General features: G+C 39.3%; 1 protein-coding gene across 1 annotated transcript in view; it reads left to right on the top strand.

Moving 5' to 3' along the window:
- LOC107756644 (calmodulin-binding transcription activator 1-like) overlaps positions 1-18,980 on the top strand; it is a 331,952-nt gene that overhangs the window by 306,051 nt on the left and 6,921 nt on the right. The window contains exons 8-13 of the mRNA XM_016573837.1: positions 5,105-5,245; positions 7,131-9,397; positions 10,732-10,858; positions 12,696-12,830; positions 18,425-18,588; positions 18,686-18,900. Of these exons, the coding sequence (XP_016429323.1) occupies positions 5,105-5,245; positions 7,131-9,397; positions 10,732-10,858; positions 12,696-12,830; positions 18,425-18,588; positions 18,686-18,900 (3,049 nt within the window). The remainder of the gene's footprint in view (positions 1-5,104; positions 5,246-7,130; positions 9,398-10,731; positions 10,859-12,695; positions 12,831-18,424; positions 18,589-18,685; positions 18,901-18,980) is intronic.

Genomic DNA, 18,980 nt, shown 5'->3' on the forward strand with positions numbered 1-18,980 from the left:
GTTTTACACTGTCAATGTTCACACATCGACACTCTCTGTACATTCACAGCAGTTCTTTTTCTTGTAATATTAGAGTGACTTTTAAATCTGAACACATCAATGAGTCATTAACTTCATGATGTGGTAGTGCAGCGCTGAAAGGGCAGGAGAAGCTTCTCACATCATCCTCGTCATCATCATCATCTCTTTGAATGACCTTCCGTGAGTGAAGCTCAGTGACGGTGCAGGACTGCCACCTTCTGCTGACAGGAGGAAAACACAGGGAAACCTGAGCTGGAACTCAAATTTTGGAGGTGGCTGACTGCTGTCACCAGTCATGTATTTTGAATGACACAGGCTATTCAGATCAAATGTGGCCCTGATGTGACCCATATATGTACTGGGGCATAAAAGGGGCATTCTGGTTAGATGTGTGTAATTCAGATCAAAAATATCTTAAAATGTCAGCAAAGCAAAAGCAACACCATTGATGTATTGCAAAAAGAAAATTGTATTTTATTTTATTCTTATAGCATATTTTTAATTGGATTAATAATAAGAATTTACTGTCCAGAATATTTTGCTTTTGAGTGCAAATGTAATTATTCTCAACATCGTTATTGTAGTTAATTAAAACTGAAACCATAAAAAATAAAGCTTTAACTGAAGTAAAATAACTAAAACAAATAAAAACTACATATAATTAAAAAAACAGTAAGTGATATAAAAAAATGACAAACACAGAATGAAAATACAACTGAAACTTTAAAATGAAAACGAAAATGGAAAAAAATTAAAAAATATCTTTAACTGAAGTTAAATAACTAAAAATAAATAAAAACTATATATATATATATATATATTAAAAAAACAATAATTGATAAAGAAAAATGATAACACAACTAAATCTTTAAAATTAAAAGAAAAATGGAAAATACAAAAATATGTTTAAAAAAACTATAACATAACCTCAATTATACTAAAATAACACTGATTCTCAATCATTTTAATTAGATTCATAATACAGTACACAATCACAACCTGTCCAAAGACAAAGATTTTTTAAATTATAGATTTATTTATAGAAGACTTGATGAATTAAATGTGCATTCAGTAGAACAATTTAAAGAATATCTCTATCTATGTGTTTATGTATTTATTTATTTACAGAATGAAAGTTTAAGGGCAAAATGTGCTTAATTTTCATGAAAAAGTCAGTGCAAAATTTGCTTCAAGCGAAATTTTATATCATTTTTTGCTTTTAATATTGGTCTGAAATATGACCCGGACATGCTTGACTGGTTTTGCGAGACTATATACACACACATATACACGCGCGCACGTGTGTGTGTGTGTGTTGTGCATGATATATATGTAAGCAGCTGTGTAATGCAGCGCTCTCACTGATTTGTATTGACTAAAATCATGAAGTTCTTCTCTGAGTGTCTCTAATTGGATTGTGTCAGATGACTGTGATGTTTATTTCTGGACTGAAAGATGAAAAATGATGCTCTCAGTAGATGAAGCTCCATGGTTCCATGCTGTGTTTTCTATTAACATTAGAAGAAGCAAACAAGATGGCTTTAGCATATAGATCTGTGATGCTTTCAACTCATTAAACCAGTGCCCAGAGCCTCCTTACTAAAACATCCTGCACATGAAACAGCAAAGAGAGAGTAAGAGATAGGGTGGCCATATGTGCCATTACGGGACACGTCCTGGCCATAATTTTTATATTGCCTAAAACATCCAAAGTAGTTTGACCAATAACATGCGGGTATTGTGCATAATCGACCAATCGTGGCGCGTCGCGAGTGAGGAGGTGAGAACGATCAAAGCGATGCAAAATACGCGCACGTGTTTGTTCGTTCGTTCGACTCGAAGCTGCACACCGGTCAGTGTATAGCCGTTTCTCAATATGCGTTCCTGTCTGTACTTGTGTTCTTGTGAAACGTCATCAATGAAACAGAAAAGAGGCCATGCTGTTTGATATAATATTTCGTTTCACTGTATGTATGTACGTTCCCTGAACTACATTTTTGTGGCTATTAATATGTTTAAATGAAAACGAAAAGAGGCAGTGATGTTTGATATCATATTTCGTCGTATTGTATACATACAGTTAGGATAACCGGAGTAGCCAAGGCGAGCTGACTGACGTTATTAAGTACACTGCTGTTACATTTGCAGAATTACCGGACTTGTGTCCTCCCATCCCCAGGAGTTCGCACTCCCGAGTCGAACTTGCGAAGTCCGAACTACCGAGGACGCAAGTCCGAACTTTACCTACTTGGTATTGAGAAACGACTTAGGACACCAAAGTACCGCGAGAGCACTTTGAAAGCATAAGGTACCGCCTGCTCTGCTGTCTATAGGCTTGTTTGAGATGCGCCTTGCCTTGCCTGAAATGAAGGCGAGAGTAGGCGGCTGCAGTGAGGGGAGGAGTGAAATAAGCGCAGTCAAGACGGACAGTTCTGCTCTCTCGAAGTGAACAGATACCAAAGAGATCAAAGGTGGATATCGCGTTAATCTCACTCACGTGCTGTGTTGCTAATAAACATGATATGATTTCAGTTCTGTTGCTTTTATATTAAAATAAATATGATGAACAAGACACTCAAAGTGCTTGCTATTTAATTCCATACGAAAGGTGTATTTCTCATCCATTTTTACTTTAATACAAACATGTATTTTAGATTTTTATAGAAATATGACAACAATCACATGTCTCACACAGACATCGCACTGTCATAGTGTTTGGGAATATTCATGCATAATTTAAATACATAATCACATGAAATCAGATATATAAAAAAAACATTTTAGACGAGAACGCAGCATCACGGTTGTCTGAACCAATGAGCATTAAGCTGTGTCGTCAGTCAGTCGGACGTAAGTCGGACACATTTCTAACCGGCATGCATCTTTTGCTCATCTCAAACAAGCCTAATGTCATACAACAATCGATCTGCACAGTGCTAACAGCCAAAACCTGTATATTTTAGGCAATATAGAAATCCTGGCAAGGGTGCGTCCCGTAAAAATGGCCCATATGGTCACCCTAGTAAGAGAGAGTGGCTCAGGTTTATAATACACATTATTAGCTGTAGTTCTTCAAAATGCCCAGCAGATGTCAGTGTTGCACTGTTTTGCTTTATCAGACTACATCGCTGCATTGTTTTGAGGTTGTTGTAGTACATTTGAGTGTTCGAGTGATCTGAAACAGCTCTTGTTTATCTCCAGTCACCCGAGTTATGGCTCGTATAGACGTAAAAATCATTTTTTGTGACACTTTGTGAATGTTCCAAGTTGAATACCAATTTTATGCTTTATGGACAGCATCTGTGACAATTAGTTGATTACCAGAGGGGGGGAAAACTTTGTGTACAGTAATGCACTTACAGTGAAAGTCTATGGGCTAAGGCACTGCATAAATGCTTAAAATACATTATATGCATGCACATGGAGTGGTGTGATAGTGTAATTACTTCATAACTTTCTAATCCTTTCTGTACAAAGTATATGCAGATTTCACAGAATTTAAATTCTACACATCTTCAACACTATGAAAATCGATTTAATAATTTGTGTAACTTGAATTTTTTTCTGCTATGTAATGCTTTAACGCTCCATTTAATGCATTTTACCATCTTTAAATCCTGCAAATAAAAAAAAGTAAATAAAAGCAACCAAGGTTATATTAAATATTTCCAAAATATTATATCCAAACCCCCTGTCATCTCCAAGTACAGTCATAAATCCTGGTAACTTTTGCATGATACATGCAAGTTTACAAAGTTCAAATAACCAGAATTTCATTATATATTATATATATATAGATATATTATTATATATTAGCACTCTAAACATTGTGCTTTTAAAGCTTATGAAATGTTTTGCCACATAGACTTCCATTGTAAATGCATTACCGCAAACAAAGTTGTTTTTGCAAACTGAGGGTACGTTTACACGACAACCATGTGTAAACCAGCGTTTTTCACATAAAATGCTCCCCGTTCACACAGATCCAGGAAAACAACTGAAAATGCTGTATTGTGTATGCCAGGCCAGTAGTTGGCGATGTCACTTTGTAAAGAAACACTATGTGAATACCTAATACGCATACATGGCATCACTGCGTTTTTGTAGTTTACACGAAGACAATAACAGTATAACTTTCAAAAACGAGCACTTTGAAACCCATTTTCAAAAGTTTGTCGTGCCAATGAACGGCCAAGATGCATAAAAAGTTTTCTGTTTTTAAAACGGTGTCATGTAAACGCCCCCTTAGAGATGTGGTAATTACAAAGTTACTTATAGTTAGTAGAATGTCTAAAGTGGACTATCGAACTACCCCAACCCTAAACCTACCCCTTACAGTAATGCAAATACAGTAACTATCGTCATTCAGTGTGAGAAAAATGATGCATTACTGATGTGTGCATGCGCAGTAAACCCTGGTAGGAAAATCTGACGGGCAGGAGAAAACGTCAGGACACCGGAACACTTCTGTAGGAAAAGGCAGAACACTTGAGGGATTGGGCCCGTGATGAGTGACAGTCACGTAGACAGTGGTGGGGCAGTTAGGCCGTCTCTCCCCTGCAGTGTCAGTAGGGAGGTGCTGGCGAGGTGCTGGTCTGTGTGGCTGTCTGGCTGTCTGGCTGACGTCTGTGTCTCCTCCTCTCTCCCGGCAGTTCATGGCATCAAGTGGACTTGCAGCAACGGGAATAGCAGCACTGGCTTCTCAGCAACATTTTTCTACCTATTAGATTGTGATTTAATAATGTCTACACCTACCCCAACCCTAAACCTACCCCTTACAGTAATGCAAATACAGTAATTATATGTGCCAAAACGCATAGAAAGTTTTCTGATTTTAGTTGAAAATGTTGTCGTTTAACAAAATTATATCAGAGGTAATCCAAAGCATGTCACAGATGCTTCAACCCGGAACATTTCTGTAGGAAAAGGCATGAATTCAGCCAATGATGAGTGACAGCGTGTAGACAGTGTTGGGGCAGTTTGGCTGTCTCTCCCCTGCAGTGTCAGTAGAGGGGGTGCTGGCGAGGTGCTGGTCTGTGTGGCTGTCTGGCTGACGTCTGTGTCTCCTCCTCTCTCCCGGCAGTTCATGGCATCAAGTGGACTTGCAGCAACGGGAATAGCAGCACTGGCTTCTCAGCAGAGCAGCTCGTGCAGCAAATTCTGGACAGCCACCAGACCAAACCACCTCCCCGGACTCACAACTGCCTCTGCACGGGAAACCTGGGTAAGGGAACTGGACCCCAATTGATATCTCTGTATTATCTCATTAAAGAAAACTCTCTGAAAAAGCTTTGTCTCCTGAGTAAAAGACACCTGTAACAGTCTTAAACAGTGCAAACAAGTCCGAGATTTCACTATGAACTCATTTCTCATCAAATTCCTCCAATACCAAATGATCTCAGCTTCTGTCCACATTCGTTTTATTACAGTATATTCTTACTGTATGACTGTTGATTCATTCTATTCTCCTTCTATAAGAACTCATGTGGGTTTTATTTATAGCCATTAATCAATTTATCTAACAGTGATTTCACTGTAAGGTATTATAAAATATATTTATATTTAAATATAAATCTGACCATATATTATTTACATTTGGACTTTCCATCATCTTTTCAGGTTTAGTATAGATTATGGCCAGTAGATGGTACTATTGAGTCAAGTAAAAATGATTTTGAATGCAAACAAATTACTGTCAGACACTGATTAATGCATTTACATTAAACAAAATGGATTATGAAACCAGTGCATTAATTTTCTCTGAAATCACACTGACAGATGACACTTGAGTCAAGTGAAAATAAATTTTCTCCACCATATATCACAAATATTTTCAGACAGTTTAATGTTCAACTCATGATCACTAACATTATATTTTATCTGAATATCTTTTTTAAATTATTTACTGTAATATATATTTTAATTATGTAATTTTTATTTATAATTATGTATTTTTGTGTATTTTAAATAACACTTCTTTGAATATACACTGCCGTTCAAAAGTTTGCGATCAGTAAGATTTTTAATGTTTGTAAATGGAGTCTCTTATGAGACTTAAAACAGTCTTACTTAAAACAGTAATATTGTGAAATACTATTGCAATTTGTAATATTGGTTTCCTATTTTAATATACTTTAAAATATCAGGTTTCTGTGATGCAGCACTGAATTTTCAGCATTATTACTCCAGTCTTTAGTGTTTTATGATCCTTCAGAAATCATTCTAATATGATGATTTATTATCAGTGTTGAAACTGTTGTGCTGCTTAATATTTTTTTGGAACCTGTGATACTTTTTTCTTTGATTCTTTGGTGAATAAAAAGTTAAAAAGAAGAGCATATATTCAAAATAGAAATCTTTTCTAACAATATAAGTCTTAACTATCACTTTTTATCCATTTAACACATCCTTGCTGAATAAAAGTATTAATTTCTTAAAAAAATAAAAATAAAATAAAGAAAGAAAGAAAAAAATTACTGACCCCAAACTTTTGAATAGTAGCGTATATTGTAACACAAAATTTCTATTTGAATAAACACTGTTCTTTTTAACTTTTTCTTTTTCAAAGAATTCTGAAACAAGTATCACAGGTCCCAAAAATATTAAGCAGCACAACTGTTTCCAACATTGATTATAAATCAGCATATTAAAATGATTTCTGAAGGATCATGTGACACTGAAGACTGTAGTAGTGATGCTGACAGTTCATCTTTGCTTCACAGGAATAAATTATATTTTAAAGTATATTAAAATACAAAACTGTTCATTTATATTGCAATAATATTTCACAAAATTAAAGTTTTGTTCTGTATTTTTTTATCAAATAGATACAGCCTTGATGAGCATAAGAAACCTCTTTAAATTACAGTGAAAATTCAATTAAAATAATTATTTAAAAAAAAAGAAACTTCTTTAAAAACATTAAAAATCTTACTGATCCCAAACTTTTGAACGGCGGTGTACATAGCATTTGCCATTTCTCTGCTAAACAGTGTGCCAGCATTTTCAATAAAATACATCAAAATGCATGGTTTAGCTTTATGTGTCAAAGCTACTTTTAGGTTGCGTTAATATTATACCGTAACTTAGAATGTGTCTGCTCTCTGTAGGTGCTGGGAGCAGCCTGCATCACAAATGCAACAGTGCCAAACACCGTATCATCTCCCCGAAAGTGGACCCACGCACTGGAGGTGCCTACGGCAGCACCCACTCCGAGGTTCAGAACAACGACGTGTCAGAGGGAAAGACGGAGCACAGCCACGGTGGGGGCAAAAACGGCAGGGCAGGGGCAGACGGCGCCGGTGGAACGGGCGGCCGAGAGAAAAGGAACGGCAAGGTGCACAAGCCAGCACTGCTCCACCAGAACAGTATGGAGGTGTCCTCATCCAACCAGGTGGAAGTGCCAGATACCACCCAGAGCTCACCCGTCTCCATTAGCAGCGGGCTAAACTCCGACCCCGATATGGCCGACAGTCCCGTGGTGACAGGAATGGGCTCGGTAATGAGCAGCCTGTCTCAGTCCGCCACTGTATTCATGTCAGACGTCTCTGGAGACCCTGTCTATAGCATGTCCCCCACTGTAGACCCCAATGCTCACCTCCTGGGGCCCGACACAGCCTCAAGCAGTCTGGTGTTAGCAGTGACAGCCGACAGTCACAAATTTGCCTTTGCTGGAGCGGTTGGAGTGGGGTTAGCAGACGCAGGGTCCACAGACGGACTTGCTATGCTGTCCACAGCCAGTGTGTCTGAAGAACTGGTGCTGTCTAGTAACCTGGAATCTGGGAGTATTAAGATGCCCGAGACTAATATGAACTTTGACCCTGACTGCTTCCTCAACAACCCCAAGCAAGGTCAGACCTACGGAGGGAATGGGCTGAAAACCGAGGACAGCAATGGGAGCAGCTGCAGTAATGGAGGGTTGAGGTGTTCCCCGCCGCTCAACGACAACAGTTACGTCTTCAATACCTCTCTGGTGAAGAACATCAAAACGGAGGACATGTCATTTGAACAGCAGCTGGCAAAAGAGAGTGGCTATCAGGTTGGAGAAGTGGTGAGCGGTGCTGTCAGTATGTCTGGTTCCTCAAACGGCGGTTCGGCCCAAAACTCCCTGGCTCTGACTCCCACTGGTTCACTGTTGCCGTCTGGAGGTGGACTCAGTCCCAGCACTACCCTTGAGCAGATGGATTTCTGTGCAATTGATGCCAAGCAAGACTACCCATCCAGTGTTATGTCAACGGTGGGCTACGGCCAGTCAATCTCCAGCTCTCACCTGGCCCACCAGAGTCACTCCCCCAGCTTCTTCCTGCAAGGTTCACCACAGTCCCAAACCCAGAACAACTCCAGTTCGACCCAGAACTCTCACGACTCCAATGTCTACATGGGCCTGTCTGTCATCAAGACGGACTCAACGGGAACTAATGGGCATCTCCACCACCATCATCATACCCACCCCAGCCAGCGCACTGCCTCTAACTGCAACGGCGGCTCTCCAACCGAACGTAATGGACCAGCTGGGTCGCTCCAGCTTCTGCAGTACCAGAACCGCTTTCCAACACCGTGTCAGGAGCATGAGGAAGTGGGTGGTTTGGAACAGCCAACAGGAGCAGAACAAGGAGAAGGAGGTGTTCAAGAGAAGGACTCGGATGGTCTTATGAAACCAGGGGAGCACTTGCAGACTGGTGAAGGAGGAGAAGCCAAGGGTGTAGGAGGCGCAGAGCACTACCTCCAGCAACCAACGGAAGGTGGTGGAGTCGGGCCGGGATCTGGAGGAACGAGCGCGAGGGCAGAAAGTGGAAACCTGTGCAATGACACCGAGGCAAGTGGAACCACCAATCAACAGCTCCAGCCGCTCCTGCAAGGAGCCGGTTTGGTGCAGGGGCTTTTTAGCACCGTGGGCACCCACCAGAGCCTGGGCAGTAGTGGAACCAACGGAGGGGGCTCCATGGAGATTAATCTGGACCACTTTGACGTTTCCTTCGGGAATCAGTTCTCAGATCTCATCAATGACTTCATTTCGGTAGAAGGTGGAAGCGGAACAGCGGTAGTAGCGGGCGCCAACGCTCTCTACAGCCATCAGCTGATGACCCATTCGGGAACAGAGGGGCAGGTCTCCTCTGGAACTGCAGTGCAACAAGGTGCAGACGAAGTAGCTCATGGGGCAAGGGGGTACAATTCTGCAGACCTCTGTCTCCAGTCATGTTGCAGCCCTCAGTCTACGCAGGCTGGGGCAGTGGCGGATGAGGCAGGACAGCTGGCATATATGCAGGTGGCCGAGGCCGTGTCGGCAGCTGTGGTGCATGGAAACATGGGAATGTTACAGGCTACCGGAAGGCTGTTTGTGGTGACAGACTATTCTCCAGAGTGGTCTTATCCTGAGGTGAGTTTGTGACACTTCTGCAGAGCAAAAAAAAAACTTGACTGCTATGGATGTGTGCTAGAATAGCCAGCAGGGGGCAGCAGAGATCAAAGCAAATGTCCAAATGTGGAGGGAAAATCTGCCGAATTTTGTGGAATGGATTTAAACATAGTAAAATTATTAATACTCTGTAATAACAGAGGGGTAACTAAGGGGTAGTTTACCCAAATTCTGTCATCATTTACTCCCCCTCAAGTTGTTCCAAACCTGTATGATTTTTTTTTTATCTGTTGAACACAAATTAAGATATTTTGAAAAATGCTGGTAGCCAAACAGTTGACGGTAGCCATTGACTTCTCTGGGGTCGGTTGCATAAAAGTTTTAGACTAGTCTTAAAAATTTGTCAGCTATTTTTTTTTTTCTTTAAGACAACTTCTTTCTTTTTTTTTTATTCAGTTACATAAAAATGTAGATTAGTCTAAGCTGAACTAAAAAAATAAGACTGATTACCCTTTGGTTAACTGCTAGTTGGTCAGACTAGTACTTAAGACACTGTCTTAACATAGAGGCTACGTTTATGCAACTGGCCCCTGTAGTATAGAAAAAAAATAATACAGTTTGGTTACTGTTTTGTTACACACCTTTTTCAAAATATCTTATTTTGTGTTCAACAGAAAAAAGAAACTCATACAGGTTCGGACCAACCTGAGGGTCAGTAAATAATGACAGATTTTTAATTTATGGGTGAACCGTCACTTTAAATAAGCAAAGGCCAGTGGACATGAAGGAATTTGTGTAATTCTGTGGAAACCTGTGGAATGAAAGCTTACTGTTCACATGGGAATCAGCCACAAGCTGTTTAATGCAGGAATAGATTTGAGTCTTGTGAGGCCTCAATGCTAAGCTCAATGTCTTCTCTACAACAAGTGACGTATGTATTTGTCCCAGAAGCCCCTGGGCCACATGAGACACATGCTCGGCCTGTTATTAACATGCAAATTGGCAAGGAAGCAGTCGGACTAATATAGACCGAGGGCTATTAGATCTCACCACAACAAAACGTCAGCTCTCACAAACCCTGGTTATTTTTTCTTTGACATTTTCCTTGTTGGAAAAAGATATCATCATAGATGCGCTTTAATTCAGTCTTGCTTGTAGTGTACTGATATTTAAAATAAATGCATATTTACAACAAAAAAATACATTAAAAGAGAATATTGTCAAATCTGACAGTGCAAGCACACAGTAAATGTAACCAACCAATTTCGGGGCTGATAGCACCGTTGCAAGTTTTAACAGTTTACATTAAAGGAAACTGTGTTCATTTATATATAATATTGGTATTTATTTCTCAGGGTGGTGTGAAGGTGTTGATCACCGGTCCATGGCAGGAGGCCAGCAGTGAATATACCTGTCTGTTTGATCAGATAACAGTTCCGGCCTCCCTCATCCAGCCCGGGGTGCTACGCTGTTATTGCCCAGGTATTTCATTACAATGCATGTACTGTATATACAGACATTTAAAATTGTCCTTTTAAAGGGAAAGGGTGATGCAGCTACATTTCAGTATACTAAAATAATCAAATAAAGATAAAAAGTAGACAATACATCAGTCAGTGTGCCACATAGTCCCAATCCAACATCTTATTTTAGGGTTCATGCTAAAAACAAATAAATAAGTAAATAAATAAACAGGTAATATTTCAAACTTTGTGTGTTGGGTCTCTATACTGTAGTCCATGAATATATCATGTGGCCTTTGTGAACAAACAAAGGACTGTTCTTTAACAGCTGTCATAGAGAACTCTTTAAAATTCTACTGTTACATAACTAAATTAATAAATAAATGCAAATACTCTGAGCCATGACTCTTACCATTGCAAATGTGTGGACTTCACACTTTAAGCCATTTCTTTGCACATTAAAAATGATTAATTTATGTCTTATTTCCTTTCAAAGCTCATGACACAGGCCTGGTGACCCTGCAGGTGGCAGCCAGCAGTCAAATCATCTCCAATTCAGTGGTGTTTGAGTATAAAGCCCGTGCCCTGCCTGCCCTGCCCTCTTCTCAACATGACTGGCTCTCACTGGACGTCACTTTAAATAAGCAAAGGCCAGGGGACATGAAGGAATTTGTGTAATTCTGTGGAAACCTGTGGAATGAAAGCTTACTGTTCACATGGGAATCAGCCACAAGCTGTTTAATGCAGGAATAGATTTGAGTCTTGTGAGGTCTGAATGCTAAGCTCAATGTCTTCTCTACAACAAGTGACGTATGTATTTGTCCCAGAAGCCCCTGGGCCACATGAGACACATGCTCGGCCTGTTATTAACATGCAAATTGGCAAGGAAGCAGTCGGACTAATATAGACCGAGGGCTATTAGATCTCACCACAACAAAACGTCAGCTCTCACAAACCCTGGTTATTTTTTCTTTGACATTTTCCTTGTTGGAAAAAGATATCATCATAGATGCGCTTTAATTCAGTCTTGCTTGTAGTGTACTGATATTTAAAATAAATGCATATTTACAACAAAAAAATACATGTCGGATTAAAAGAGAATATTGTCAAATCTGACAGTGCAAGCACACAGTAAATGTAACCAACCAATTTCGGGGCTGATAGCACCGTTGCAAGTTTTAACAGTTTACATTAAAGGAAACTGTGTTCATTTATATATAATATTGGTATTTATTTCTCAGGGTGGTGTGAAGGTGTTGATCACCGGTCCATGGCAGGAGGCCAGCAGTGAATATACCTGTCTGTTTGATCAGATAACAGTTCCGGCCTCCCTCATCCAGCCCGGGGTGCTACGCTGTTATTGCCCAGGTATTTCATTACAATGCATGTACTGTATATACAGACATTTAAAATTGTCCTTTTAAAGGGAAAGGGTGATGCAGCTACATTTCAGTATACTAAAATAATCAAATAAAGATAAAAAGTAGACAATACATCAGTCAGTGTGCCACATAGTCCCAATCCAACATCTTATTTTAGGGTTCATGCTAAAAACAAATAAATAAGTAAATAAATAAACAGGTAATATTTCAAACTTTGTGTGTTGGGTCTCTATACTGTAGTCCATGAATATATCATGTGGCCTTTGTGAACAAACAAAGGACTGTTCTTTAACAGCTGTCATAGAGAACTCTTTAAAATTCTACTGTTACATAAGTAAATTAATAAATAAATGCAAATACTCTGAGCCATGACTCTTACCATTGTAAATGGTTTGCAAATGTGTGGACTTCACACTTTAAGCCATTTCTTTGCACATTAAAAATGATTAATTTATGTCTTATTTCCTTTCAAAGCTCATGACACAGGCCTGGTGACCCTGCAGGTGGCAGCCAGCAGTCAAATCATCTCCAATTCAGTGGTGTTTGAGTATAAAGCCCGTGCCCTGCCTGCCCTGCCCTCTTCTCAACATGACTGGCTCTCACTGGATGGTACGTTTAAGATTTATCTTGCGTTACATCATATACCGCTGTTACACAGTTGTGTTTTTGGTTGTCATCATTTTGCATTTATTCATTTTCAGCAATACACTGTAAACAAACTTTGGATGTTTCATCTGAATTCATGTTTTTTTATGCATTTTGAATACTTAATATTATATTTGTGTATTGCCAAATGTTGTTTATCTGAAAAACCTTTGAATGGCTGATGGCTGACACTTCTTCAAGCTTTGTTTCTTAAGAATTAAATGACTGGCAGGTGAATCAATAAAGACTTGGTTGATGTTAAACTATTGTTTTGCATGCATTTTAATCAAGGTGGCCAGGTAGTGTTTGTCTAGTCTTAAAGTAAAATAAAAACAACTCACAGAGACTCTTTCTTGGCCTGAATAAGCAAGTTGGTCAAACTGGGCTGGTAGTCGTTTTCAGATATTTTAAAGATGAATGCCATTCAATGGAGAATCCATTTGGATAAAAGAACACTGAAAAGGCTTTAAAAGACTTGTCTGTTCTTGCACTCAACTGTTTGTGGAATATATACTAGTCAGGTTATAAGGACTTGTGTGGACTTGTTCTGTTGTAAAAATATGGTTTGTTGTTTATTTTCTGAGGGTGAATCTCAAGAGGAAGTATCCAGGTCTTATTTAGTAATAATAAAAATGTTTATTTTAATAGAAAAGCATCGGCAGCAGGGATGGGGAGGGAACAGGAGGAGGTGTAGAAGAGGGGGACGAGGGGTTTTTATTTCTCTCCCTACACACTCCGCACTTACACTTTGTTCTATTGTTGTTGGCTCCGCTGCCAAGCGGCTCCTGCGGTTAGTTTGACGCTGGATGGAGAACATGTGTGAGTGACAGACAACACGCTGGCTGATTCGGGTTAGTACGCGTGATTTTTTTCATACTGACATGAACTTGATCCACATGCTCAGGCTTTTTAAAGATGAATATAGGTTGTACAGTGTCTTTGTTGTGTGTCCTGCAATATTCTTTCCCTTGTTTGTGATGTTTCAACAGCAGTGAGAGCATTTTCTCTGCTGGAAAGATATTTCATTGCATTTTGGAGAGCTCATGGGTGAAGTGTGGAAAATATTCACTACTATACACTTCAGCATGGAAGTTTCCTTAAATGAATGGTTGTAGAATTATGATGTTGTACAGGTTATAACCAGGTCAGATTGTGTGCAAAGGCTTGCAAACTTTTACCAACCGGTGCTCTCAGAGACCTCCAGATCTCCTAAAGCATGTGGTTACAATGAGTCAGTCTGGTGTAGTGCGTCTGTCTTCAGCACCACAGGCAGTGGACAGCGACAGTGATGCTGAGAGGATCAGACAGTTGCCCTTCTTCTGTTAAGCGCTCCAGAGGGAGAGGACGAATATACTGTGCCATGACCCTTGTTGACTCTTTTTCTAGAATTATACAGTGTAATAATGAGATGCGGTGTTGTTTTGCTGGCAGACCTATTAGAATTGTTTTACCAACCTGTTGACAACTTTTGTCATTTCCCTTTTCATTAAGTCTTTTCGCTGTTTTTATTATTATTACGAACAACACTAGTGTCTAATCTGTGTGTGTCAAATTACAATCTGCAATCCTTGCCACATCTCACTGAAATCACATCACAAAAGTCAAGAGGATTTCAACCCAAATCGAGTAACTTCTGTATTCTGCCTACATGCCCTTACAAGGAAACTTCTAACTAGGTCACCATAATCAACCCTAAATCTGCCGTTCAAAGTTCCTTGTTCTGCTTTAATGAGATTTCCTGTGGAATTCTAGGAATTGCGGTCAGGGCTTGAGTCCCACACAGATGTGTCTCATCCATGCTGTTTTTGCTCTCGATTGAGATTAAACTGTTTTTTGTTTGTATGTCTACTCTCCATGCAGACTGAACTAAATCTGAGCACGTACTGTGTTGCACTCGCTTTTAGTTTCATGTGTAATTAGAGTACACAACTCTTTGTGGAGATTCTGTGTTTTTGTTTTGTTTTTTCATTTTATGCTTTTTTTTTGTAATGGTCATTCAGAGTGTTTTTTGTTGTTGTTTTTTTTGCAAAAATTTCAGTTAGTTTCATTGTCAGTAATGTATTTTACATATTTTGAAAAACAGTCAAACTTCTTTCTTTGTGTGTGTGTGACCACAGTATTTAGAGTATTTTAAGTAAAACTCTTTGAAGCCTATTGTTGTCCATTGCTTGCAGACATATATGCATAATATCTCAAGAAAGTCAAAAATAAATAAAGAAAAACATTCACACATACACAAGAGTGCCTTTGTTTCCAGCAGCCAAAATCTTTGTGCTGGAAGCTTTTGTTTGTCAAAGTTGTGGTCTGAGGCAGTACATGTCTGATAAACCTTGAACGGGGATTCGAATTGCCAATATTGAATTGTTTTTAAGCAGAAGGGATGTTTCCGGTTAGACAAGGAAAGTTCATACAAATAATCAGTGCTGGGAGTATGACTGACATTATTGTCATAGCATCCTCGCCTCTGTCCAATTCTATCCAAAACAAGCACCTGTTCGAGGGTCATGATCTACCAGATCTACCAATGTCCACAGCATTAGGAGCTGTTATCCCAGCTTTGAGTCCATGCTGAGCTAAATCCCCTTAAGACAAAATCCTTGCACGTTATCTGCTAAATCCTGTCGAAAGGGTCATTTGTGTGATTTAGTTTTTTCCATTTCTGTTCGATGCATTTACAGTGATGGGCTTAAACAGGATATTAGTCTGTTATAGATTTAAAGCAAATCCTGTGGAAATGCCCAGCAGAGCATGAGCTCTTTTAAACCCTAAAAATAAAAATGAAAGAGTCAATATGCTCTCTGAGCTCAGATAGTGAATATTGGATTGCTTATGGGGAAAAAATTATATAGCAATCATCCAGAGTTTAATAAGTAATCATAAACACTGTACACATCCTATTTTCTCTGCACATTAGACTTTCTATTTTGTTTAAGATGCATTGGTTATTTAATAGTATATTATTGTCATTAATCAGCAGACAGTATTTGGAAATGTATTTAAGAGAGATGGCAGCTCTGTTTCATCAAATGATTGAGAAGAGTGTCACAACCAACACTTTAAAGATGTTTTGGATTACTGTACAGTCTCAGCTCACCAGATATGGTTTCTTCCACATCATTTCTCCAAACCGGCCTGCAAGATGGGAAATTGCATTTTGCACCTTTACTTAATATGCAAAACAACACTGTCAGCAAGTGCAGTTTAATGTGCAATAATCCTTGCCATATGGATGCATTGTCAAATGCTTGTTTAATTTCTGATGACTGTAAAGCCCATAGTCTCTTTATTACCAATCTCAGGCACAATAAACCGCAACAGATCTTCAACAAGTGAGTGATTTTGAGCCCCTGTTGCGCTTGTAGCTGTAAAGTGGTGCAGAAGCCCCCACTCTCAAGAGCATGATGCAACTGTGATGAAATAGAGAAACCGGCTTGGGCTCTCTGCATTAGGATATTACCATGAGATACTCAAACATCCAGCGAATAGGGAGTTTAGTCCTCTCACTCAAGGCTTGTGCTCAACCACATGAGGTCCGCTTGACCAGGAGAGCTACCCAGGCCAAAGGAGCAGCACCAAGGCTGATGTAACATCTCCTGAAAAACGGTAACACACATTGGCACAGTCTGTTAAGTACTGTTGGGGTTTTTTTCTGGACACCTTTGGGCTAGTTTATGCATGTGCATCGTCATTGGTCTGTGTTGGTGAAGGTTGTTGTTGGGTGCTTGGGAAAAGTCAGATTTATGTGCACAAACTCAAGATGTCATTTTCTATACTTTTAAAAGATAGCCTCATATGCATTTATGACTTTCTGAAGAATCTTGCTCTTTTTAAAGTGCATATTAAAAGTTGAAATTAACTGTTGGAACTGTGTGATGCTTGCTTTTTGCATGCATTTGTTTGTTGTGACATGTCTTGGGAGCTGATTTTTGTATAGGAATTCAAGAAATTGGACAAATTTTTGACATTGAAATGACTGCGAAAAATGGTCAAGTTACCTTGAATTCACCTTATATATTCACCTCAATACAGCAAATGCAAATAACGTCGCCTCATCCATTTCCTCTAAACATATTCTCCATGGCTGCGTTAATAAACATGAGTTAGGTCTGTCTGTTTTGAAATGCTGCCCCTCAACAGTTTCAGGTTTGACACAAAGCTCTCAAGCGTTCTGTTGCCTGGCTGGTCTGCTGGCGTCTGATTGGTCGTCTCCAGGCTGCTGGAGGTGTAGTAGAGCGTTGACTATGTCACAGCCCCGTTGTAGAGCAATTTGGTCCCTCCTCCCCTTTCCCCTCCCCCCCAGCCTACATGAGAGTACGTGTGCCGCATTCTGAGTGGAGGGAGCGAGAGAGAGAGAGAGAGAAAGACAGCCAGCCAGCAGCAGGTGGAAATGACATCATCTGCACTGCACCAACACTGCAGTAGTGTTTGAACAAAGCTGCACTGGAGCTCCGTTTCGGAGCGGCTCTTTTTGTCTGCAAGGGTGGATATTTGTGGAGGAAAAACACAGAATCCAATGCATGCGTATATGTCCATTCATTAGAATTAGATTCACTTTCATTCACCGTGTGTGAAACAGAACTGTGTCAATGTGGTATATGCAGGGAATTTGGCTTGATGTTAGCGGTCACTGTAAAAAAACAAAAACAAAAAAAACAATTATGAGCTTACATACAAGAGCCTGCAAGTCGCTGAAAACCATGTTGTTGTTGTTTTGGATATGCAAGCTAGTTACTATTTGATATGGACAAATGGAAATGGATCAATGAGAAATAATGAATGAATGAATGTATGTTTGAGAAGATGAAGAGTATTGAATATGTTATAAATGTAATCTTTGTATGCAAGTTTGCTTTGTGCATTTAAAAAATCTATTTTGAGGTTGTTGTTTTTTAATAAAGAAAAAATAATGAAAATGAACTATTTTCATTTGTTTGTTTGTTTTTTATTTTTACAATCTCAGCTACACCATGTAGACATTTTTTTCAATCAAATATATTTGTGTAAATTTCAAAAATAATTTTTAATTCAGAAATTGTAATTCATTATGGAAGAGGTGTATTTTAAATAACTTAATACTGTAAAGTCGGACAAAAAAATTAGCATCATATAATTGACCCATATAAAGTAGTAAAGTGAAATGCACAATATATTTTACTTCTGTAACATTACATTTTTTCAATAAAGAAAAAATATAGGACAGCACTTAATTTTTTTAATTTACCAGTGAAAAATCACCATACCAGTGATTTTCCACCTTATATAACCGTATATATACCTATTGAAATGCCTACTCGCTGCCAGTGTGAACGCTCCTATAAACGGCCTTGGTGATGTCAGCAGACAAAGAAATTGGTCTCTTTGGTTATTTTGGTAAATTGGTTATTACTTGTGGATGAAACACAAACATTATTTTCTTTGGAATAACATGCACTGATGAATCATGCACAATAACACTGGGAACATCTGTTAAGAAAGTAAATAGAGTTTGACTTCATGTTGATTTTAAAGTCAATTGAGATGTACACATAACAATCTAAATTCCCTTATGTTTTATGCAGATAACCAGTTCAGAATGTCCATCCTGGAACGCCTAGAGCAGATGGAGCGAAGGATGGCAGAGATGGCCGGTCAGCAGCAGCAACAGCAACTGAGCAGTGGAGGACCATCTGAGAGTGGAGGAACCGGAACAGGAGGAGAAGGAGGAAGAAGCAATTCTGAACAGGTGCAGGTATCATTCTGTGCTACATTGTCTTGCTCCAAACTAATAGATATCCCCATTAGCTTCTTGAATTGACTTGGTTCTTGATTCTTTGTTTTAGTTCTCACCAGGTCAGGGTCAGAGCCAGGGTCAAGGTCCAGCTGGCAACTCCTTTGAGAGCCGTGTGGTGGTAGTTTGTGAAAAGATGATGAACCGCGCATGCTGGGCCAAGTCCAAGCACCTGATCCACTCCAAGACGTTCAGGGGCATGACTCTTCTTCATCTGGCAGCCGCCCAGGGCTACACCACACTTATCCAAACACTTATCAAGTGGCGGTGAGTATACTGATTGTATACCTTCACTAAATGCACATGTATATTGCATTATTCAACTGTTTTGTATTGTTTTCTGTGCT

Source organism: Sinocyclocheilus rhinocerous, unplaced genomic scaffold (assembly GCF_001515625.1).
Source record: "Sinocyclocheilus rhinocerous isolate Xijiao unplaced genomic scaffold, SAMN03320098_v1.1 scaffold532, whole genome shotgun sequence".
NCBI classification, from domain to species: Eukaryota; Metazoa; Chordata; class Actinopteri; order Cypriniformes; family Cyprinidae; genus Sinocyclocheilus; species Sinocyclocheilus rhinocerous.